Genomic DNA, 24,592 nt, shown 5'->3' with positions numbered 1-24,592 from the left:
AACTATAAAATAAATCAGCATTCCAAATGATACTTCCTCACGAAGGCGCTATTTTTGCAAGTACTGTGTTGATGGAACTGGTCTGAAATAAGGGAAGGTATCCTGCATGATCCACTCTGTACCCTGGTTGTGACTGAAGTGAAAACACTGGCCTTGCTTTACCACAACAACTGTAGAGCCAGTCCTTCAAGATCTTGGAGGGCCAGGCTGGAGAAAGGGAGCACAGAACACTCCTGTCTCAATACACTTACAGTTACTCTCAATGAAGTTTCATTCAAGAAGGACTAAATACCTAGGGAAAAAGAATTGGAAAGCAGTCACTTTGTAGCTCAATAGCAATCTTATGTATTTCATAGCTTGCATGCACTTCTGGCATAGAATTCATTATTAATAATAACATCAGTGATGAATCGTGTATCTTTATTATTCTATGTGCATAGGCTGTGCGTTGCATGTGTCTACCCAACTGATTAACATGGGGAATGCAAGCAGTGCAAAGGAATTCATTCCTATGAGCCTCTCACAGAAACAAGGTGTGCAGAAAGTATACTCTGTCATTCTCCTTTTCTTCTATACAAGTAGTGTGGCAGGAAATATTATCACTGTGATTAGCAGTCAACATCTGAACTCCCTCATGTACTTCTTCCCCTGCTGCTTGGTCTTTCCCAGAATGATTGCCAACTTCCTTGTTGAAAATAAAACCAATTCCTTTGTGGGCTGCAGAGCACAGCTGTTTCGGGTACCCTCCTTTGCACGGAGATCGTCATCTTCATAATGATGGCTTATGGTTGCTACACGGCCAACTGTGGACCTTTCCACTGCACCACCCTCATGACTCAAAGTGCATGTGGCTGCATGGTAATCAGCTCATGGGTAGGAGGCTTTGTGCACTGCAGCATGCAGACTCTTATAACCACTCAGCTCCCCTTCTGTGGCCCCAGCAAAACTGACCACTACTTCTGTAATGCCCACCTGCTACTACAGCTGGCCTGTGCTTGCACCTGCACAGTGAGCACTGTTGTCAACAGCAAAGTCATTTCTTCATCCTAGTTGTGCCTTACATTGCCATCCTGGCTTCCTTGAGAAGTCAAACACCCAAAGAGGGGCACAAGACCCTCTCCACCTATAGGTCCCACATCACTGCTGTGATTCTGCTCTTCGGGTCACGCACATCCACACACCCAACCAGCAGTCTTCCAGAGGACAAGGTCTTGGCACTGTTTGATGCTTCCATCACATCACACCCATGGTGAACTGAGAAATAATGAGAAAAAGTGCCATGACAAAGCTGTGGAGTGGAAAAGTGGGAAGTGAAAAGGGAAGGGTACAGAACAGTGGTAAAGTTTCCAAAGGATCGGAGAAAATCAAGCAACTCACACCATAATTTATTTTCTGAGAATTAACCCCCTAAAATGATTTTGTTAGACTGTTGTTAGCTCACACTGAAGGTTCATCTTTCAATTTGAAGGACACTGTAAATTCTGGGACAAGTTGGCATTTCCTTTCTGTTCTCTTGTCAGTGAGCAGAGGCCCCAGCCTGGGGCTCCTGAGCACCAACTGAAACACCAGCAAATAATTAAACTCTATCAAAAATACCGACAATGTTGTCTAGGTTGAACATCCCATTAGTCAGAACTCTCCCAGGTAGACATTTCACCTTCTCTGTCAGTCATTCAGCTGGGGAATAGAGGACTGAGGCCACTGATAGCACGGTAACATGCTGCCCAGAGGCTGTAGAGTCTCTCTGTGGACATAACCCAGATCCATATGGGTACAAGCCTGTGTAACCTACTGTAGGAACTTTAGCAAGGCAGTCAGTCTCTGATCAACAGAGCTCCCTTCCAACCCCTACATTTCTGCAGTTCTGTGGTCTGCTGCTACGAGGAGTCACACTGAAGGAGGCCCCTTTCTGCCCACAGTAAATGCCTTTTTATAAGAATCACACCATGGGATCTTGAATCCACGGGTTATCAATTAATAGCTTGATACTGGGTACCAGCTGGATCATTTACTGAGGTAATTAGAAGGAAGGTTTTTTCCCTTCCTCTGCAGCACAACAAGTCTTTTCTGCTGTACCTTGTATACCACTGATGCCATCCTTCCAACCATCACTTTTGCCCTTCAGCTCTAGGTCACGTTCTTTATTTGATTAGGTAGATAGGTACATAGTCACAGATCCAGTGAAAGACGTTGTTGGCTGTAGAAAATGAAGTAGCCACCAAGGAAGGCATTGGAGACCCAACATAATGTGTCAGTGGAAAATGGAGTTTGGAAGCCATTCCCATAGGCAAGATACTTCTTACCCCAATGGGGTCACATCTGCACACCTATGCAGGGGAAGAAGCCTACTGTGCAGAGGAAGAGCTGGCACATCTACTGCTACAGGAGGGAAGAGAAGAAATGTCAGGATGAAAGACCAAACCAGCACAGGGCCAGCTAAGGCTGTCACAAAGTGATAAGCTATAGCAACTTAACCCTTTAACATGACATAAGTAAGATTTAAGCTTATAAAATGTTCCTAGCCTAAGCTAGGGCTTATAATATTTTATTTATTTATTTATTTGTCATATGCTTTGGGATGAACACCAGGATTTCTCTAGATATTTCACTTTTGGATCCTGTTGGATAAAAGTTCACACCTTGCAGGAAGTGTGTCTCTGAAAACAGACTCCTCTACACACTGATAAGGCTCTTATGAGACTCCAGAGGGCGAAACAGCAGCTTATGTGTTTTGCATTGCCTGAGTAAAAATACCTCCTACACAGAGAGGAATAGTCACAACCCTTTCTAAAATTTTGAAATAATTTCCTGCTTTACTTCTTCCCCCCTCCAAATTTGTACAGACCAGATGTCTAAGGTACAACAGTCCACAGCACAGCTGTGGTATCTATTTGTACTGTCAGTATGCAACGGTAAGTTAATAAGAAAAAAGAAGTCATGCAGAAGATCACTTTACCTCAGGAGCATTTGATGGAAAAGCTAGGGTGAATAAAATTCTTGTAAATGGCCAACTGTGATGTTTATTCGAATCAGAAATGCTTCCAGAAGAAATTCAGTAAATAAAGTCTTTTTACCCGAACAGCATTAAAAACCCACTCAGTAAACAAGCCAGGAGTCTAACGCATGCACAGTACAACCCAGTCTGGATGATCATCCCAGTATCACCCACCAGAGACTGCCCTAGTAGCAATCCACTGTACAATTTTTAGCCCCTTGTCCACTGATGACTTCTGAAAATCTTCATATGCCTCTCAGATCTCATTACTCCTGCTAGTCTTGTGCTTCTCCTTTGTGATTTACTTATTGCTGCTACAATTTCCCCATCTTGTGATAGAAAGTTGTTCTTGCAGGTGCTCCTCCAAGCTGGTTCTTGCAGAAGGAGAAATACAGATAGATTCAGGTTGTTCATTTCAGCCACCACAGTCCTTAGAACTGGCAGAAACAGTGAACAGCTAGACTCTTCCATGTACTTCTTCCCGAATGACTTGTCTTTTACAGACATAAGCTATTCTACTGTAATAGCTCTCCAACTCATTTATGAACATCTTCTTGATAAGCAGACCCCATTTTACGGGTTGCATTGCTCAACTGTTTACTGGCCATTTCTTTGGCTGCACCAAGTTCTTCCTTATCACAGTGATGGCTTATGATTGTTGCATCGTGTAAACAAGGGCGCAAACAAGGGCAATGACAGAATCTTTATTTAAGAAATAGGCGCTGTAGTAAAAGATACCAGAAGGAATTAACTCAATTAACTCCCCCTCGCCCCACTCCATCGCTCCAGGCACTCATGTACCTCCCAGCTCACCCACTGGTTCAGGCTGTGACCCTGCAATTCCACTACACATTGGTGTAGACAATTCTCTTCACTACACCAGTGTTATGAATAAACATGGCTGCAGCTGGCTACTGACAGCTTTGTGCATTCACTGATGCAAGTCCTGCCAACTTTTTGGCTTGCTTGAGCCACACTGAGTGAATAAGAATTGTCTTGAGTTGTGTATACGTGGGTTGCAGAGAAAGTAATGCCTCCTACTTATTTCCATGGAAACTACAACAGATACGAGGAGCACAATAGCTCTATTTAATAGAGCACATTCTCAGCTACAAAACACTGTTTTTCATCATTACTCATCACCATTAGCTGTGCATTTTTTTCAGCAATAGAGCGCGCAGGCCATGCTCCTTAAAATCTGCGCCAAAATCCCTCGCCATCTCCACTGCTGAAATGCACCATCCACTGCCTCACTGTGCTGACATGTGCACTTTGGTCTCCAGAAATGTCCAGCAAATGTTGGTGAGTGTCAGTGGGAGCCATTTGCTCTCCATGGAGGATCTCAATGATACACCTTTGCTTCATCTGCACTTTAGTGTCTCACACCATTTGCTCCTCTGCCACCATCTGTCACATGGCAACTAAATATAATGGAATGTTGATAGGAAGGTTCAACATCTACTATCATATCACCAATGTCTGATGCTGTGGGCTGACACAATAAAACTGCAGGAATTACTTTCAGAGCAGATGTCATAAAGTATTTAATATATCATGTATACAAATAACAAAACTTTTTTATTCAAACAGAAAAAAATCAGATGATGTTCAAATCCACTTCACTTTTTTACCCAACCTTGATTTCTTCAGAGTGGTAGATTTCATTGGCATTCTGTCTGCACTGTGTGCTTTAGGTCCCCCTAGTCTGCAAGATGAATATTTTTAAGTAAGTATGTTGCTATTTACAGCCACTGAGAGCATCCTTCTCTGCACCCTCAAAGAGAAGGCAGGAGGACCAGGCTCTTAAGTACAGAGATGTGATGGAGTTATTTACTGAACCTTGCGAAGCACTGAGTGAATTACAAGTTTTACACGGACAAAGCTCAGATGATTGGGATGAATCTTAAAGGGAAAAGGAATTGTGCTGTGGGATATGGTAGGGTCCAAATAACAACCATGTAAGCTGGAGTGGGAAATGTTCAGCAGCCTTGGAACACTGCTTGGAAAAATTGAACTACCATTATGCAATGGTGCCACTGTTCATTAAGAGACATGCAGGTCTTCTGAAGGCATGCAGCATTCTGCTCCTTGAGCTACAAAGCAGAAAGACTTCAACAACCATGATCTTTGTCAGAGTCTTTTCTTGCTGTCTTGCCTTTGCTTTTCCATGCATGGATCTGTCATGTTCATCTATTTCTCATAAAAATGGTTGCTCCTCACCACATGTTCTCAGCACTGATTAAAAATTACAACAAAACTCCAAAAAGGCTTGCATCAGGCTAACAGTGTAACTGCTATGTGTATGTACAGACACTGGGAGGCCAAAGGTCTTAAAGGGAAACCTGAAGTAACCCAGTCTTTGTTAGAAGGGCCATAGTTACGCAGCAGCTCTGATTGTGTCACAGCAGAACTTCTGAAATGAACATCGAGGTTATTTCCCCATTTGGAAAACAAGCAGCTCTGCCTGTGTTGCAATCCAGTGCTATGGCAGAAGTAAGGATTGCATATGAGGGAACATCTGGCTTTCCATCATAAGGAAGAAAGAGGAAACAGGTCTTTCACCACTAACGTATAAGGCCTAGAAAAATAAGTTCCCTCCCATGAGAAGCAAGAGCCATTTCTGTTTAATGTTAGAATCAGATGTCAAAGTCCAGCAAAGCAGCAGAGCAACATGGCTGCAGCTGACACAGCATTTCAGGGCACATGAGAAAGCAGTAGGGTATGTTTGCTTCCATTCTGTCTTTTGTATTCACCCCCCTTCCCCCCCCCCAATGTGGGCATTTTTGTTCCCCATCCACACTGGTTATATATAACTGATAATATTAAAAATAGGTGCTAAAATACAGAAACTGCCTAAACAGCTTCACTTGTGTGAGATCACCTTAAGTTGGTGCCATCTGTGAGTAAAGACATACAAACATCTGAGTCCAACCTACTGGAATAAGCTCCCTGTGCACCACTGGAGACAGGCAGCTCCTGTATCCTCACAGTGAAATCAGCCTGAAAATGTTGGTTGGCTGGCATAAAGGCACAGATACTTGGCATATTCATCCTAAATTATATCTTAGTGCTGGCACTGCTTTGTGCTGAACTTGCCACTGGATGCTACAGCACAATAAGTCCATATTTGTTAAAAAGGGAAGAATGATGCCAAATGCAAAATGGGAGCAATTCAAATGGATAACCTATGGCTTTGCACTTATATCCGCCACACACCAAACTTTAAATACACAAGATTTATCAATTGAAAATAATCAGGAAAGTAATTATCCTCTGTTGTTAGCTCGTGGGAAGGATGTTCACATATCTGCATAGAACTGAGGGTAAACCTTAGGGTAAAACTAAAGGACTCTCAGGAAGTGATGGTCAGGAAGACAAGGTTTTTGTAGCACATTCTGCTGTTGCTACCATTATCTATACTGCTGCTTGTGACATCCAGGCCAAGAACCAGTCCATGCTGTTCAGATTGCACAACCACAGTTCCCTCAGCCACTCCTTGTAAACCTTGTGCTCCAGACCCTTCACAGCTTTGCTGCCCTTCTCTGGACACACTCCTGGGCAATCAGCTCTGGCTGACCCTGTTTGAACAGGCACAGAGGACTGTGTAGTCTCAAGAGGTCCCTTCCATCTCAAAGGCTGCATGATTTTGTGATTCTGTTTCTTATACTGAGGCAACCCTGAGGAGCCAGGACTTTGTACTCGTACCAAAGAGACAGGAGAACCAGGGTACAGTTGCCAGGTTGGGGAGATAGATCTTCCTTCCCCAGCCCACTTTAGTTGACATCTTCCTCTGCCACCCACAGCATAGGCCAGAATCCTCATGTTTTGGAGTCGTGGATGTTTTGGTTCCATTGTTATTCTGCTGCTTCAGGCAACTGGTCTGCTCTAACCTCCGATAGGACATTACTGCAGGAAGGCCAAAATGGGCAGACTAACACACTTGGCACAATGAGAAACACCTGGGCTGGAAAACAGTTGGATTTCTGAAAGATGCATGCCCAGGTTGAGTGACATTCCTAGCTCGGTGGGCCCACGAGACTTCAGGTCATCAAGGAAGGGATGCAACATATAAGTGAGCCAGAGACCGAGGGGTGGACTTAACTATGGACGCTATTGCTCAAGTTATTCATGACTGTGAAACATGTGCCATAATTAAACAAGGCAAGAGGATGAAACCTATTTGGGGGGAAGGGCGATGGCAAAAGTATAAATATGGAGAGGCATGGCAGGTTGATTATATCACCTTGCCACGATCTCGCAATGGTAAGCGTTATGTACTCACCATGGTGGAGGCAACCACTGGGTGGCTTGAAACATACACAGTACCCCATGCTACCGCCTGAAGCACCATATTAGGGTTGGAAAAGCAAATCCTGTGGCAGCATGGCACTCCGGAAAGAATTGAATCAGATAATGGGACCCATTTTAAAAATTCTCTTGTAACCACTTGGGCCAAAAATCATGGCATTGAGTGGATTTACCATATTCCCTATCATGCACCAGCTTCTGGTAAGATTGAACGATTCAATGGGTTGTTGAAAACTATGTTGAAAGCAATGGGTGGCGGAACATATAAAAATCGGGAGAACCATTTAGTAGAAGCCACCTGGTTAGTCAACTCTCGAGGATCTAGTAATCGCAATGGTCCTAACCAATCCAGCTCCCTACGTACCGTGGAGGGAGATAAGGTTCCTGTAGTACACATAAAGAGTGTGTTGGGAAAAACAGTTTGGGTCCTTCCAGCGTCTGGAAAGGGCAAACCTCTCCGGGGTACTGTCTTTGCCCAGGGACCTGGGTGCACGTGGTGGGTGATGGACAAAAATGGGAATGTCCAATGTGTACCACAAGGGAATTTGATGTTGGGGGAGTGCAGCCAATGATTTTCCTGTAGATATATAGGTAGAGTCTCAGAAGATAGTTCAATTAGGTACAGGACTTAAGATAGAGTGGATTAATGTTAAGGAAACACTTTTTTCTATATACCTTAATTAGGCATTCTGTAAGTTTTCCATCTGGGCTCTATATTGTGCACTGGCCATGCATGTGTAGAGCACACATGGAAAGAAGTATAAGTCAAAGGGAAATCTGCTGTGGTGGCTGGGAAAGGATGAGTGCAACTTGATGTGGGGGACGCCCTACTAGCACTGCCTTTCTCCTCCACCGCTGACATGTTTTCCTTTTTCTGGCAGTTTTGCCATTTTTCTCAAAATTAATAAATAGTGGGTTAGGTTATAGAGTTTTGTTCTCAGCTTAGGGATTTGTATGGAATAGATATAAATTGTTAAGAAAATAAGGTTGCTGGTTACTCACAACTATACATATGAGTGTATATGTGTGTATAAGCATAATGTAATGATGTAGAATAAGGGGTGGAATGTCATGGTTTAATAATTTTGTAATTTTGCTATCAGTATTCCACATCATAACACCATATAGAGCATGAATAATTTTACTGAATCTGCAACTTACAGAAGAAGACTACATATCCCAGAGAACATCACGGTCAGAGATGGGTCACGGGACCTGGACACTATATTATGTCTCTCGCAGGCTGGACTGATGTCTTTCAAGTTCTGGCATTCAGGGGAGTGTGTGGGAGCCTTCAGCCGTTTCACCTAGAGTTTACAGTAGGCCTCTCAGTTTCGGGACTCATTCTCTCTCCTATTTTTTGCTTGATTCGTTAGCTTAATTTCAATCATATTATATTATATTATATTATATTATATTATATTATATTATATTATATTATATTATATTATATTATATTATCCTGTATTTTGATATAGTATTTAGTAAATAAGTGTGCCTCCTTAGATCGTTGCCGCTGTTTTCTTTTTCCTAATTAACTTTTCCTTTTGGCCTTGTGGCCCCCTGTTATGGACGTAGGTGGATTTTTGTTTAAACCGTGACATAAGGCCACTGAGAAAATTCAAGACTTGGTCTTATATTACACCTTACGTAATGAGGGTGGGAGCAAACCCCATGAATTTTAAAACTATTTGACCTTTATGGCCATTCCTTATTCCCGATCCTGACAAATACAGGTCAGTATTTTGAATGGAATTCCTAATGCTGAATTTTATAATAGAGGACATTGTAGGAAAGTGTAACACTGCACATGAATAAGATTCATCATAATGAGTTCCTACTGTACCATTCATTCATTTATAGTTCACCGCACCGCAAATTCGGCACGCAGCATCGCCCTCCAGTGGCTCTTCAGCGGCAGGATGGGTGACTGTTGAGCTTCCAGTCAGAGAAAGGGGCATTGCATTGATTTCGGAGGCTGCGCTTGGAGTTCTCCCCATAGGTGTGGATGCAATAGACCTCTGTTGTATGCTGGTGTCCTGGGGGCTGGCAGCAGAGCACAGAGAAAAACTGGGCCAACTGAGTTTATTCCTGCTGAAGATCTGTACAACCATTGCAGGACAGACATGTCGCTTATAACGCTCGTTCAGCAGAGGAGCTAATGCTGAATTTCTTCTTGCCCCATTATGTATAGGTGAGATTTCAGGTACCAGACAAGGACGAGAGACTTTCCTCCCAGACATACCTCCAGCACATACTTATAAAGCCTTGCTGACAAAGAGACACTCCTGCATCCAGCCTAGCAATTTTGCCAGTGCTTGCATATCTTTAAAGGCCTCTTCCAACACAAGCCATCCTGTATGAATATATTTCTGCCGTTAAATTTGGACTCATTACTTGAGGATGCTGATTTATTAAGTAAATCTCCAGTGAAATAATTTTTTTTCCTGTCACGTAGACGTTCTAACTGGACACAGAAAGCAGAAAAATGACAGTCATGTTACCTGTGAATACAGACCACTGCACGCAACCAGTAATTAATTGCTCATTGCAGTGAGCATTTCTGTGTTATTTCTATTGTATTTCACCTGAATGACTTCCCAAGTAATGCTGTGATTTAAAAACACCACAAACTTTTAATTTCTGCTTAAGTGTTTCCTATTGTATTTTAGGATCTGACTTTGGTCCCTTTCAAGAAGGAAGCAAGCTTCTATGCAACTGAGAATAGATGAGCCTATATCAAAGTGGGTATTTGTCACTTGTTTTACGGCACTTCTCAGTATCTCACACAAATGAAAATTCATGGTGACATTCACACCATTGCAACCCAGTTTGCCAGTAAAGAAGTGCTGCATGTTAATTCACCTCAGTCTGGAATTGCCGTATAAATTACTACCATGACTTATGTTTAATGGATCGATGTGCCACGTCTTTCTAGATTCCTTTCAGAAAGAGTAAGAAAGGAAAATAACACCCATCTGGATCCTAGAATAGTACTAACGTGCTTCTGCTGATTACCAGGGATTTACTTTCTCTCTGATAGCGTTACTCAATTAAAAATTAGACCTTTAGTTTTATTTAAAAGACACTTTTCAATTAGGTACACACAAGCAAGACTGGTGCTGCAAAAGCATTAGCAAGTTTGAACTGCAAAACATGCAAAAAAAGAATCACAGTTTTGAAGGAAAATGAAGTTGAAACTCCATAACTTTCCTTTTAGTGCTAGAAATTTTTTTCCATATACATATATAGCAGCCCATTGCCTCTTATTCTGTTTTGTGCTATCTATATTAACCTTATATTAACCTGACACATGGGAACTATGCAATGCTGCTGAGGGTTCCATGCAGACCTTTAACCCTTCAGACAGAAAAAATCCCAGCTCTCTCAGCCTCTTATCACATACAAGTTTTCTAGCTTTAACCATTTTGGTGACTCACCATACAGCTGCATCCAGGTGGTCAGTGCCTCCCTTCCTACCCAACACAGCTTCTGGCATGACACAGGGTCTGGAAACACCCTATCAACACCTCATCAACATGGGCTGTATCTCAGCCACTGCTCTCAAAACAGTGAGTGTTTCTGGACACACAGAGAAAGGTGACAGCAAATGCAGTTACTTTAAATCAGTTTAGAATCACCCAAGCAAGGTAGAGGTCATAATCTAATAATAAAGATGGAACTGCTTACCCCTTCCCAAGGATTGAGGCTCACTAAACACTCTAAAGGAGACAATCTCCAAGTACAGGTCCTTCCACTGCCATGGCCAACACTTAAATGACGTTAGGGAGGAGACAAGCTCCTTCTCTTTTGGTTACACCAGTAAATTGCTTCCACCTGTGTTCTCTGGGATGGCTGTGCCCCTTCATCAGGTGCTCCATCGCTGGCTCAGGCTGTGACTTAACAGTTCCCATACAGCAGGGTCATTTCCTATGCCAAGTCTTATTTAGTGCAGAGTATTGCCTTTTCCACGTGTCTGCCTCACCTGGCTGTTGTCTCCCTTTCTGTTGTCACAGACATGATTGTCTGCCCAAAGCCCACCTCTGTCTCTTCCCCTGGACCTGGTCTTGGCAGTTCTGTAGTCGCTGGTGCCTCCACTCCAGCAGTAAACCCTCTCATCTACAGCACAAGGAACCAGGAGTTCAAGGATGTAGTGAGGAAACTACTTGGAAAGCATTAATAAGGTACTCAGCAGTCTTATGCAACAGCCAGGATATAACAGGAAATGTTAGGAAAATCTTTCCTTGTTTTTTTTTTTGTTTTTTTTTTTTTGTCTGTATTATTATTTCTCTTTTCACACAAGCGGAATGCTGCAGTCAAGGGCTATGAGATTATTAGAAAAGGTGTTAAGGAATTGGGGCTGGCAGAGACCCCAGACACTGTGGGTTCTGGCTCATCTGAGGTCACTGTGCCAATGCTTCTTCACCCACACATCTCCCCATGCAGCTGTTGGTGGCAGAGGCTGAAGGAGGCCCAGGATCCAGGGCATGCTACCGACTGCTCCTAGGCTGGATCCTACTGGGGACTGCATACCCAAGTTGGACCCATGGGAGCTTCTCTCATGGCACTTACATCCATGAGCAATACCATTTCCATGGCCCTTGCTAAGTAACATGCTTAGCACCATGGGAGGCACCATTTCCCTCCTGCAAGCTTGCACATCCCTTCTGCAGGAGCGCTGTGTCTCTCATGTCACCAGCTGTCCTTGTGTCCCAAGTCACCCTGCTGTGTCCCTCTTCCTGCCCCATAGGTCCAATCTCAATCCACTCCACGACCTCTGGAGGAGAGCCCTTCCCTGCTCCCTGTCTCCAGCCTGGCTCTGCTCTCTGATGCACTATGCTCACGCTTGGCCTGACTGCACAGCAATCCTATGTTATCTCTTTGTGGCTGGGCTCCTGGTACCTCTCTTGCCAGGAGTTGGGGCACATTCACACCTAATGGAAGCTAGCCTTTCAGCCATCATGTCTGGGGCACAGAATGCAGGGAAAACTCCTTTCCCAGCACAAAGAACTGCCTCAAAAGGGATCAGAGGCCATGGGGACACTCAGTGCACCTACATCTCCCTCAGGTCTCAAGACTCACAGTCAGGCCAATAAACTTGCAGAGCCAGCTCCTTTAGTGGTGGAGAGCTGTGCCCTCTGTGAGGCTGGCTCACTCACTGCTCCAGGCTCACGCATGATTGAAAGGGGTAGTGGTGACCTACTTGGTGTCACAGATCCTCATTCCTTGAGGCTGGAACTGAGCAAGACCTTAAGAAAGAGATTATGGATGCATGTGTGGGGCAAGTGAACTTGAACTTCCCCTGGCACAACTTGAGGCCATCACCTCTCATCCTATTGCTGTTACCTCCTCTCAGGGAGTTGTAGAGAGTGATAAGGTCTCCCTCAGGGCCATCACTTGGGCAACATCCTCTGGCCATATCTGTCAAGATTAGATTTGCCAGATACTGGCTGGTAACGGACATTTGATAAAACCTGCCCTTGAAAGGGAATGCCTGGGTGCCCTAAGGGGCCCTTGTGCAACTGACCTCAGGGCTTGCAACATGCAAACTGCCCAGAACTGCAGATTTCCACCTGAAATATCCTGCACGCTCCCCCCTCCCCCAGTCCAGTCTTACCCCTATGGGCATTTGAGCAAAAAATTGTTCCAACTTCTTAAAAAGGGCAACAAAACTGATAAAAGGCTGGAAGGCTTGGATGGATACACTCTCGGCTGGGTAAGGAGCTGGCTGGAGGGCTTGGCTCAGAGAGTGGTGGTGAATGGAGTTAAATCCAGTTGGAGATGGGTCATGAGTGGTGTTCCCCAGGAGTCAGTGCTGGGACCTGTCCTCTTCAGTATCTTTATTGATGACCTGGTTGAGGTCATTGAGTGCACCCTCAGTAAGTTCGCAGATGACACCAAATTGGCTGGGAGTGTGGATCTGCCTGAGGGTAGCGAGGCCCTACAGAGGGATCTGGACAGGCTGGAGAGCTGGGCTGAAGCCAGCGGGATGACATTCAACAAGACCAAATGCCGTGTCCTACACTTTGGCTACAACAACCCCAGGCGGTGCTATAGGCTTGGGGCGGAGTGGCTGGAGGATTGTGTGGAGGAAACGGACCTGGGGGTACTGATTGATGCTCGGCTGAACATGAGCCGACAGTGTGCCCGGGTGGCCAAGAAGGCCAATGGCATCCTGGCTTGCATCAGAAACAGTGTTGCTAGCAGGAGCAGGGAGGTAATTGTCCCCCTGTACTCAGCGCTGGTGAGGCCATACCTCAAGTGGGGTTCAGCTCTGGGCCCCTCACTGCAAGAAAGACATCGAGGCCCTGGAATGTGTTCAAAGAAGGACAACAAAGCTGGTGACGGGTCTGGAGCACAGGGCTTACGAGGAGTGGCTGAGGGAGCTGGGATTGTTCAGCATGGAGAAGAGAAGGTTCGGGGGGACCTTCTAGCTCTCTATAACTTCCTGAAGGTCGGCCTCTTCTCTTGTGTAATCAGTGATAGGACTAGAGGGGACGGCTTCAAGCTGCGCCAGGGGAGGTTCAGGTTGGATGTTAGGAAATATTACTTCTCTGAAAGAGTGGTCAGGCAGTGGAATGGGCTGCCTGGGGGGTGGTGGAGTCACTGACCCTGGAGGTGTTTGAGGAAGGTTTGGATGTTGTGTTGAGGGACATGGTTTAGTGAGATCTACTGGTGATGGGTGGATGGTTGGACTGGATGATCTTGTGGGTCTTTTCCAACCTTGGTGATTCTATGGTGATACACTGGAACAGGTTGCCCAGAGGGGTTGTGGATTCTCCCTCCCTGGAGGTGTTCAAGGCCAGGATGGATGGGACTGTGAGCAGCCTGGTCTAGTAGGAAGCATCCCTGCCTATAGCAGTGGTGATCTATAGCAATTGCCTATAGCAATTAGGTGATCTTAAAGGTCCCTTCCAACCCAAATCTTTCTATGACTCTATAATTAAGAAAAAATGCCTTTACTGTAATGGTGATCAGCATTGGAATGGTCTTCCTAAGGAGCTGGTTGATGCCTTGTGCCTGACAGTGGTCAAGAGGCATTTGTACAATGTTCTTAGTAATATGCTTTATCTTTTGGTTAGCCCCAAAGAGGTCAGACACTTGCACTTGAAACAGCACACAGAGTTTGACTGACAGATGTCATTTATTGAAGAGGTGGGTGCTGGGGGTGCCTAATTTTGTGTGCTGGGCATGCTGGTTGCTCACGGGCGGGGGCTTCTGAGCGTGCACACATGGTGGGTGCTGGGTGTTGCGGGTGCTGAGCTCTTGGTGCTGAGGGTGCTGAGTGCTGGGGATGTTTGGGTTTTGGATACTGGGTTGTGAGGTGCTGGGCACTGTGGATGCACAGATGCGGGGTGTGAGGAGTGTAGGAGGTGCCCAGTTCTGTGGATTGTGTATTGCAGTGAATGCAAGGTGTGCTGGTAGCTGGTGCTAGAGCATCTTAGTTCTGAGTACTTATATGTGCTATGTGCTGAGGGTATCTTGGTTTTGGAAGTTGGGCATGCTGGTGCTCAGGTATTAGGGGTGCCAGGTGTACCTGGGAGCTTAGATAGAGATGCTGTTCTCAATTTCCTGTGGGTTCATGTAATTGTATCTCAGCTCAGCCCTGTAGTTTCTCTCTTCAATGTGATCGTGGATGTCTTCCAGCTCCCTTTGGAAGGTCCTGATGAGCCGCCGGGGTTCTGCCTCTGTGAAACGCTCCTCTGGATAATGCCCCAGGAGCTTCTAGAGGGAGAAAAGAATGGGGACTCCATCAGGTCTAGGCACTTGGCGTAGTTGCCTTGAGCCACCTGGCATCGATTGGGCAATGCGGACCACTATCTGGGCTCAGGTGTACCCAGGTGGTGAGGAAGGCTCACAATGTCTTCCAGTCGGGAGCTGAGGAGGATGAGAGCCACCAGAATGTTGGCAGTGGTATCAACTTCAGGAACGGTGTCCAGGAAGTGCTGGAGGAAGGCCTTTCCTTTCTCCTCTGGTGGTGGGTGGCGCATGGAGGATGGGGCATTGGGTAGGTAGGCGCCCAGGTCATACTGTGGGCAGAAAGTTTGCAGTCAACAGAGGAGATAGGCAGGGCCATCCATTTGGCATGGGGACAAGTTGGATGAGGACACTGTCCTGAAGTGAGGTGGGGATGTCCCTCCAACATGGAGGTGAGATGGCTCTCTGGTATGCAATGGGGATGTCCCTGTGGTGCATGAGAGGGATGTCCTACCAGTGTAAATGGACGGATGTTCCCCCCCGAACATGAAAGGAGGACCATTCTCTTGCAGAGAGGTCTCAGATGGGGACAATTTCTTAAGTGCACGGAGGGACTGGACAAGGTTGTCCCTTCAGTGCAGGCTGGGGACAAACAGGGAACACTGTCATATAGAGACGGTAGACACACATGTTCTCCATGGTCTTGGAAGGAGACTTCCCTCCAGTGTGCAAAGAGGTCAGCAGGGAATAACTCTACAGAATGGGGCAGATGGGGATTCTTGAAGTGCAGAAGTGCCCTGCCACGTTCCCTGTCCCTAACCCACCTGTCCATTGTTGACAGCTGCATGCTGTGCTGAGCAAGTGAACATCACCATGGTAAGAAACTTGTTGAGCTCTGCCACTGTCTTCAGCGAGGAGGGCATGCCTGAACGACAGGGGGCAAAGAGCCATCAGGGCCCTGTCCAAGGCACCCCCTTGGCTTTGGGGATACCTAGGAGCCTCGTGTGCCCACTGGGCTACAGAATGGTACCTGAGGATGTCCGGCCCAGGAAGCCATTGGTGAATATATCCATCACCCAAGCCTGCAGCTCCATGTCACTTTGCACTGCTGCATTGTCTGTATAGTAGAAAGCCACAATCCCAGAGACAAACCTGTCACAGGAAGAGGGACAATGAGGCTGCAGGATGTCTCTGGAGCCATCAGTGAATGTTGCTGAGTCTTCCACTCCACCTATTGATGGCCTCCCAGAGTCTCATCCCATCATCCCGGTAGTGGTAGTTGGGGATGAAGGAGACGCCACGGGCTTTTATGTCCTCAGGGAGGCAGAGTGATGTGTAGGTCACTTTCTCCATGCCCCGTCGAAGAATCAGCAGCAGCCCCTCATGGGTAACCCCTGAGCCCTAGTGAGGAGAAGACACTACTGACTGCTCACCACCGAGGGCTCAGGCAGAAGGTGTCATGAGATGTGATCGGCACCCACTGATGTCTGCGGGGCTCACCTTGTCGATGACACCACCAGGGTTAATGAGGACGGTCCGGGCCAGCGTGTTGATGTGCAGCGTGAAGCGGAAGTGTGGGATAAGAAGCTGGAGGGAGTGAAATGGGTCACCCTGACCAGAGGGCACCAGGGTAACCTGGAACCCTGGGCCAGGTGCAGACTCAGCAGTGCCACATGGGATTGGCTGCCTAAAGAGGACTTTGACACAGCAAAACTAAAGGGGAAATGACTGTTCCGAAGGTCAGCACTGGCACGTGGGGTCAGCAGAGCTTGGCCAGGGGCACTTTGAGAAAGGAAGAGGGTGTGGGGGGCTTGGAGGGACCAGCAATTTCCCATGAAAATGGAGATGGCTGGGTGTGGGACAACTGCTGTGGTGAGATCAGCTAGAGGACTGGGCTGATGGGCGAACTGGTGGCCTCGAAAGACCTCCCAGATGTTTACCTTGAAGAGTGGGTGACAGGTGGGCAGTTGGCGCAAGGTGGCAACAGCAAAGACCTCCCCGAAGAGGTGGGTCCGAAGAAGGTGGGTGATGACCTGGTGGCTGTAGAAATCAGCGTTGCGTACCCAGGTCTTGGCCAGGAGCCAGTCCCACTCATCATCACTGGGCAGGAAGATGGGGCTGCTGGGCCCGGGCATCTGGCTGAGCTGTGGGACAAAACTGTACAGTAGGACCAGCGCCCCATGGGGATGGGGTTGTCCCCTGGGTGGCGGCATGCGCTGGGCATGGATATCCCTACCTGGATAGCAATGGGGCGTAGGTGCCCACTGGCATCCTGGTGCAGCAGGCAGAGCGGTGCTGCCACGTACTGCTGCCGCCCATGGATGGTACCTGCTGGGATGCCCTGCAGCAACTCATAATCCACAATGAAGATGTGTCCTTCCTTCATTTCCTTGCTCAAGGTGGTATCCTTTCCCAGGGAGTCGGCCACCATCTCTTGTGTTACTGGGAATTTTTCTGGTAGTACCAAGCAATTCCGGATGACAATAGGGTTGTTGCCATTGAGGAACTGGTACCCAAAGAAGGCATCTTCTTGCCAGTGGCTTGCAACGTACTCAGGGACTAGGAGATGGCTTGAGGTCAGTGCCCCATCTCTGTTTGTTCCCCTGCACCAGGCTATGACTGTTGGATTTGTGGGAATGGGGGAGGCCTTGAGCTGGGAAGGAGGAGTGGGGAGGGCAAGGCACGTACCTATGTCCCTGCCCTTTGTCCTGGAAAAAATGCTTCGCATCTCATCCAGGCTTCTCCAGGAGGTGGGTCTGGCCAGGAAACCTGACAGCAGGTGTGTGGCTCCCCTGTGGGGCAGAACAAGTCTCATTTCCTCATTCCCTCACCTGCCTCCAGCCTAGACAGTAGCCAGGAAGGTTTCCACCTGCCACCATCACTCCAGGCCATTGCTCACTGGTAGATGAGGAGGCCAGTGAAGGATTTGGTTCGTGTGCAAGAGAACTCTATGTTTGAATCCAGGTCAAAGATGGAGTCCACATTGAGGCAACAGGGCCATCCTTCAGCGTAATTCTTCCACCTGCATAGGGAGATGGGGACTCCAGCATCACCTCTCACCATAACAGGACACCCCACTGGCAATGCTGGGTCCCCATCACCCTGTTTCCCCCAGTGCTCTCACTGGTAAGCCTTCTGCCGTGCCTTCAGTTCCTTGCGCCGGTGCTCCTTAAGGATCTCCAGGTCATCATCTGTCATTTTTTTCCCTTAGTGTGAAGAAGAAGAGGAATCAAGGCTGGACCCTGTGAGAGGCTGGTACTGCAGTCCAAAAATTGGGGTGAAAAGATACTGATTGGAACCGGTTTGGTTTGGAATGACAGCATCCCCCACACTGAGCATCCTTTGCCACCTGGTACAAGGACATTGTGTTGATAGCTGCAAGACAGCAGTGTCCATTGTGCCATTTGGCAGACACCCAGCTCAAGGGGGTGAGACATAGCAGACGTGAGAGAGATTGGAAAAATATGTTTCCATGCCAAAAAACTTCAGCTGCTTCAGGGTCTCCAGGGCACGTAGCAGCATCCACCCTATTCCTCCTCCTTTATCACTATGCCACCAAAAGGGATTTGGGTTACTTGGACAGAGCCAGGCTGAGTGATGTGTGACCCCACTGTCCTCTTCCACGCACCCCAGCTACCATAGGAGGGTGGAGATGAGATGAGCCCTACCTGTGCCCTCACGGAACTCCTGGGTAGTGGTCCCCTCCAACCACTGGTAGCAGGGGAAGCGATAGGTTGTGCCATCGGGGGCTGTTACTTGCACCTCCTTGCAGAACCAGGCATCCTCCAGGAAGAGCCGTGTCTTGGTCAGGCGGATTAGTACAATGGGGCCCAGATCCTGCTCGCACTTCACTGTCCTCTCCTTCACCTGGGAAGGGAGAGCAGAGATGATTAGGAATGGGAGTATGTCTGTCCCAGCATTTTGTCAGTCAGTGCAAACATTCCCATTTGTGGGGTGAGGAAACAGAGCATCTTTCCAGGACCCCCCTCACCCATCCCTCCAAGACCACTTCCTACATCTTTCCCCTTTCCTCCATCCCCCACCACCCATTTCTTCTACCTCTCCATTATCCTTTTCCTCCATTCTGCCCAACTCTTGGAGAAGACCAGGCTCTTTTCCAGTTCTCTCAAGCAAAACCCATACTGAGACCCCTGGGGCAGCCTGTGCCACCCCTCACCCTACAGAGACCCTGTACCCATGCCTACCGTCCAGGGCAGGAACTTGTAACTGATTGTTGTCTGTGGGCTCTCGCCTCGAGTCCCCACCAAGGTGATGTAGACGCTGTTTCTGGTCTGAGCTTCAAGGGTGTCACCCATCACCACCTTCACCTTGTAAGTGGCCATGGTGTCCAGCAGCTGCAGCAGCCAAAAGCCTTCACTGGGATGCTGTGTACCTCTTTAGACAGCTCCTCCCTACCACTTAAGTGGCCCATCCCCTCCCTGGTGCAGTATTTGTTTCCTGCTGCCTGTCTCACGTGGGGCACCCCAGGGTGAGCAGTAGGGTCAGGGATGGCCAGCCCCAATGCAGGGCGGAGCAGAAAGCACCACTCAGTGGAGGCAATCCCATGGTGTTCAGGCTATTAATTTTTCTTTCTTTGATATTCCCACTTTTCTCCCAGTCCATCCTCCACTCCCTCCCCCATTGTTTGCAAGGGACAGCAAAGTGGAACAAATGCCCATAGGGGTAAAACTGGACCAGGGGAGGGGGCAGCGTGCAGGATATTTCAGGTGGAAATCTGCAGTTCTGGGCAGTTTGCATGTTGCAAGCCCTGAGGTCAGTTGCACAAGGGCCCCTTAGGGCACCCAGGCATTCCCTTTCAAGGGCAGGTTTTATCAAATGTCCGTTACCAGCCAGTATCTGGCAAATCTAATCTTGACAGATATGGCCAGAGGATGTTGCCCAAGTGATGGCCCTGAGGGAGACCTTATCACTCTCTACAACTCCCTGAGAGGAGGTAACAGCAATAGGATGAGAGGTGATGGCCTCAAGTTGTGCCAGGGGAAGTTCAAGTTCACTTGCCCCACACATGCATCCATAATCTCTTTCTTAAGGTCTTGCTCAGTTCCAGCCTCAAGGAATGAGGATCTGTGACACCAAGTAGGTCACCACTACCCCTTTCAATCATGCGTGAGCCTGGAGCAGTGAGTGAGCCAGCCTCACAGAGGGCACAGCTCTCCACCACTAAAGGAGCTGGCTCTGCAAGTTTATTGGCCTGACTGTGAGTCTTGAGACCTGAGGGAGATATAGGTGCACTGAGTGTCCCCATGGCCTCTGATCCCTGTATCTGGCAAATCTAATCACGGCAGATATGGCCAGAGGATGTTGCCCAAGTGATGGCCCCGAGGGAGACCCTGCAATGCAGGAGGGATCAGCACCCACCTCCTTCTCCAGGAGAGGGAGGGGAGTGATCTTGGAGACCCTGATGTAACTGGGAATAGTGTTGCACACTGGGAGTACGTGGAGGGGTGGCTGGGAGGCAGTGAGGGCTGCGGGGGTTACTAAGCAGTACTGCTGACAGTGGAGTACACTGGGAGCACTGGGAGCAGTGCTACTTGAGCATTGGGGAGGCACAACCACCAGTGGGTGCCCTCCACTCCTCTTTCAGTACGGTTTGGGTAGTGGTCCTGGAGTGTTCACGGGCTCAGGGAGGAGCAGGTGAGGGAGAAGGGCAGTGGGGGCACCCATGGTTAACAGGGAGGGCACTCCTGGCCAGCACTGGAGTTATTTCAGTTATTTAATCTGTTATTTCAGATCCTCTGATCGTTTCCCAGTTCCAGATTTACTGACTCTGTGATGATCCTAGGCTTCAATTTTGTGATCATTCAGATTCCTCAGTAAGAGGACAGATTCCCAGATGCATAGCCATGCAGTATGATGTTTTTCCATCCACCCTCTTGTGTAGTGTGTGGAATAGTTACAAGTGGCTGATACAACCCAAGCAAAAGCAATTTCTGTAGGTTTGAAATAAATAAAGAAATGTTTGGTTTCTGTTCCTTGTTCCTGTCTATTTCTGTCCTCTGTGTTGCTTTGGATATAACTTCCAAACCTGGCATTTTGCAGATAACACCTTTCCACCTATCTTTGTTTTACAGCCCCTAATGATCTCTTGTTTCTCACTTATAACAGTTGTCATGGACAGGGGCTTGAAGAGTAAGAAGGGATTCACAGAAGTTAGGAAATTGGAGGGTAATAAAAAGTCCACCGAAACAGAGAGTATAAGGGAGGTAGAGATTACAGAAGCAAATGTGTAGAGGAGCACATGGTACCTTGCCGCTTTTCACCTGCAGTAAGGCAATAAGGTTTGGACACTCTCTCTTTCATTTTGGTTGATTTGTTGGCCTTAGTTCCAATTGTGTTGTGTTATATTGTGTTATCTTGCATTCTGATATCATAGTTAGTAAATTAACTATACAAAACTACACAGCTACAAAATCCTTATGAGGGCCCTAATGAGGACCCAGAAAACGAGCTTCCACTGACAGCTGGACAATATGTTTACATCTGTGGAGACATGGATGAGGATAGCTGGTTTCTGGGAGAGCTGGCAGACGGCACAAGAGGATTGGTCCCTTCCAATCTGGTGGAAGAAGTTTCATATGATGACCTGGATACCACCGTGCCTCCAGGGCTTCGTGATCTCCTGCTGGATACCGATGATGAAGAGAGACCAGGCAGCAGGAGCAGTGCAGAAAGTGATGGTCACCATCCAGAAATCTGTGTCTGTGTGTTGGCTCAGCCTGGGGGACGCCGGGATTCCTCTCCATAAGACAGCAACATCCCATCAAGATTCCACCTTTCTGGATGAAGGCTACCTCATGCTCCCCTTGATGTTCAAGTGGAGTGTGGTCCATCAGCAGGAAGACCTTAAAAATTCATCCCATGTAAGACTGAGAATTTATTACATTGGACTGGACTAAAACAACAAAAAACAACAAAAAACACCAAAAACACCAAAACAACTTAATATATATATATATTATATATTATTTATATATTATATATATTATAACATATGATTATATAATATACATATAATATATTATAATATACATAATACACATAATATATATAATATAATAAATACAATAATAAATAATATTATATTATATATATTATATATATTATAATATTAAAAAAATACTAATAAAAATAACCAAACCCAAAAAGTGTGTCCAGTCTTCTTGTTTTTAGGCAGTCTGCTTTTGTAAAGGTACAAGGAAAGGTAGAGGCTGAGGAAAGCCTCCAAAGTCTTTCTCAAGCGCTCTACCAACAAGTATTAGAATCAAGAGAGAAAGGAATCATCACTGCTTGCCTCTGTTCTTTGGGACACCTGAAGTACCTTGGAAGGCCACACTTCCTGAGCCCTTGTCATGGGTTACTTAGATTTACCTATGCCCGTGACAGGGGAGCCACCAAGCCACCCCGTGGGCCCCCCCCCCCGGGGCCCAGAAAGGAGGGGGAAAAAGGGAGTGGGATAAAACAGTGACAATCTAAGGAGGAAAAACTTATTTTACTAAATATGATACCGAAATACAAGATAACACAATATAATATAATTGAGGCTAACAAATCGAACGAAACAGAGAGAGAGAGTCCCCGAAAACTGAGAGGCCTACTGTGAACTCTAGGCGATACGGCTGGAACGCTTCCCACTCTCCGAGAAGTTCGAGAGAAGAAGGAGGGCACTCCAGCCTGGGAACGAGATTATATAGCGTCCTGGTCCCGTGACTTATCATTAACCCTGTTGTTCTCTGGGATATGTAGTCTTCTTCTGTGGACTGCACATTCAATAGAAGTATCCATACTTTACATGATGTTATGATGTGGAATACTGATAGCAAAATTACAAAAGTACAAAACCATGATAGCCCTACAGACAGTCTGTCCCAAAGCAGCTGTTTGATCATTTCCATTGGGTGACAATGCATAGCACTTGCATCGTCTCCAGGCACAGACTCAGATGCAAATCCACATCCTTAACTGTAGGTCCGTACATCCTTTATATACATGCTCCAGCTCCCCCTTGAAATTTTCTGTCTGTCCCTATATGTCAGAAGGGCAATTAGCAAGTCTCCTTCACGCCTAGACACCAACTGCCCACACAAGTGCGTGTGATAATGCACACGGCTGCGGCCAGCACTCTGTGTAAAGAGAAACTGTCAGAGAGCTGCACATCAGGGAGGGATTCCTTGGTCTCAGCCTCTGCTTGCTTTTCTGGCTGGCTGTGAGGGACGCTCACGTCCAGGTGAGACAGTGGAGATCTCTGGGAGACAGGAGGGTTACATTCCTTGGAGCCAGATGTGAGCTCTTCATTCTTGAGAGTTGAATTCTCTTCTGGTGACACAGACGGTGAGACACAGACAGAGGGACACCAGTGGACTGTTTGTTCTTCACACTTGCGTGTATGCACATGGCTGTGAGCAAGGCTGTGCACATCTTCATGCACAAATGAGCGTGCACGGAGCTGTGGGCAGTGCTGGGTTTGCACACATGTGGGTGTGCATGGGTGTGTCCATGCACTGCAGAGATTTGTGCACGCATGTGGGAGGGTGTGCAAGGACGAGGTGGTACGTGTGTGTGTGTGTGTGTGTGCAGGGATGGGGTGGTGGCCATTTGCACGAGCACAGAGGTGTGCAAAGCGGTGGGCGATTGCTCCGTTGAAGCAAGAAGCAAGCGTGACAGTGCTCCAGTTGTAAGGAAGTGCATTGCTGGAACAGGGCAGAGCTGAGCCTGCAACTGCAGCCTCCTTTGCACAGCCCAGCTCTCAGAGGGTGAGACAGTTGTGCTTCCTGAGCAGCTCAGGGACGTTGTGGACAGAAGCAGCCGAGTCCAAAGTTCCTGGTGTGAAGTGCTCCGAACATCGGGCTCTCTGGGCGAGCTCCCGGCTGACAGCACTGCTCCCCTCTGCCCTCGCCCGGGCCTGCTGGGAGCTGCAGGGCCTGCTGGGAGCTGCAGGCCCCGCAGGAACTACCACTCCCAGGATGCTGTGCGGCAGCACCGGGCGCCGCCATGACAGTGCTGTGTGCAGTGCTGTGCAGGGCTGGGCCTGTGGGCTCAGGGCACCGGGTGCTCCTTCCCTGAGCCTGCCAGGAGGTAAGGCACCGTGAGGGTGGTTTGGGGGAGCGGTCTGCAATGTGCGGAGCTGCCTGGGAAGGACGCAGCTCCCAGCCCCCGGCTTGAGAAGGGAGAGCAGGGCCCATGTCTGGGTGCAGCAGTGCAGCACAGGCAGGAGCTGCCAAGGAAGCATTTCTGTCTTGGGACAGAGTTTTGCTGCTCCAGGTGGATCTGTGCTGGGCGTTCCTGCTTCTGTGTTGGCACTTTCTCTATAGGGATGAATGGCAGCTCCCACTTCCTTCCCAGCAGTGCTTCGGCAGCTGTTGGGTGGATATGGAGAAGAGTAGGGAGAGGACGTAGAGAGGACATGGGTGGGACATGGAGTTGAGATAGATGGGGCATGCACTGGATATAGAGGGGTGAGAAGGCAAGGTGGATCATGGGGGCAGGGGCACAGGTCAAGGGCCAAGTCCAGCTCTGCAACCACAGCAACATGTTGGGGATGCCGGCCTGCGGCTGGGGATGGAGCAGAGCAAG

The 24,592-nt window shown here is 47.7% G+C and overlaps 2 protein-coding genes and 1 pseudogene across 16 annotated transcripts in view; 2 read left to right on the top strand and 1 right to left on the bottom strand.

Moving 5' to 3' along the window:
- The first annotated feature begins 452 nt into the window (after positions 1 to 452).
- Positions 453 to 1,258, top strand: LOC107314134 (olfactory receptor 4S2-like; annotated as a pseudogene).
- A 13,205-nt stretch (positions 1,259 to 14,463) lies between these two features.
- Positions 14,464 to 19,380, bottom strand: LOC107314128 (polyunsaturated fatty acid lipoxygenase ALOX8-like). Its single transcript, XM_085549794.1, has 12 exons — positions 19,207 to 19,380; positions 18,670 to 18,868; positions 18,126 to 18,207; positions 17,901 to 18,023; positions 17,238 to 17,793; positions 16,942 to 17,145; positions 16,502 to 16,588; positions 16,233 to 16,402; positions 16,032 to 16,153; positions 15,826 to 15,926; positions 15,163 to 15,333; positions 14,464 to 15,028 (listed from the first exon to the last, which is right to left on the bottom strand). The coding sequence occupies exons 1-12, from the start codon at positions 19,342 to 19,344 to the stop codon at positions 14,849 to 14,851; spliced, it is 2,133 nt and encodes a 710-aa protein (XP_085405920.1). The 5' UTR covers positions 19,345 to 19,380; the 3' UTR covers positions 14,464 to 14,848.
- A 4,620-nt stretch (positions 19,381 to 24,000) lies between these two features.
- LOC116653502 (uncharacterized) overlaps positions 24,001 to 24,592 on the top strand; it is a 32,974-nt gene continuing 32,382 nt past the window's right edge. For all 15 annotated transcript variants that reach the window (XR_014946222.1, XR_014946217.1, XR_014946218.1 and 12 more), the window contains exon 1: positions 24,001 to 24,094. The gene's annotated coding sequence lies outside the window, so the exon portion shown is untranslated. The remainder of the gene's footprint in view (positions 24,095 to 24,592) is intronic.

Source organism: Coturnix japonica, chromosome 5 (assembly GCF_054131305.1).
Source record: "Coturnix japonica strain WE chromosome 5, WE-NBRP24, whole genome shotgun sequence".
NCBI classification, from domain to species: domain Eukaryota; kingdom Metazoa; phylum Chordata; class Aves; order Galliformes; family Phasianidae; genus Coturnix; species Coturnix japonica.
Note: the sequence above shows the minus strand (reverse complement) of the source record. Positions and strands in the feature narration are given on the sequence as shown.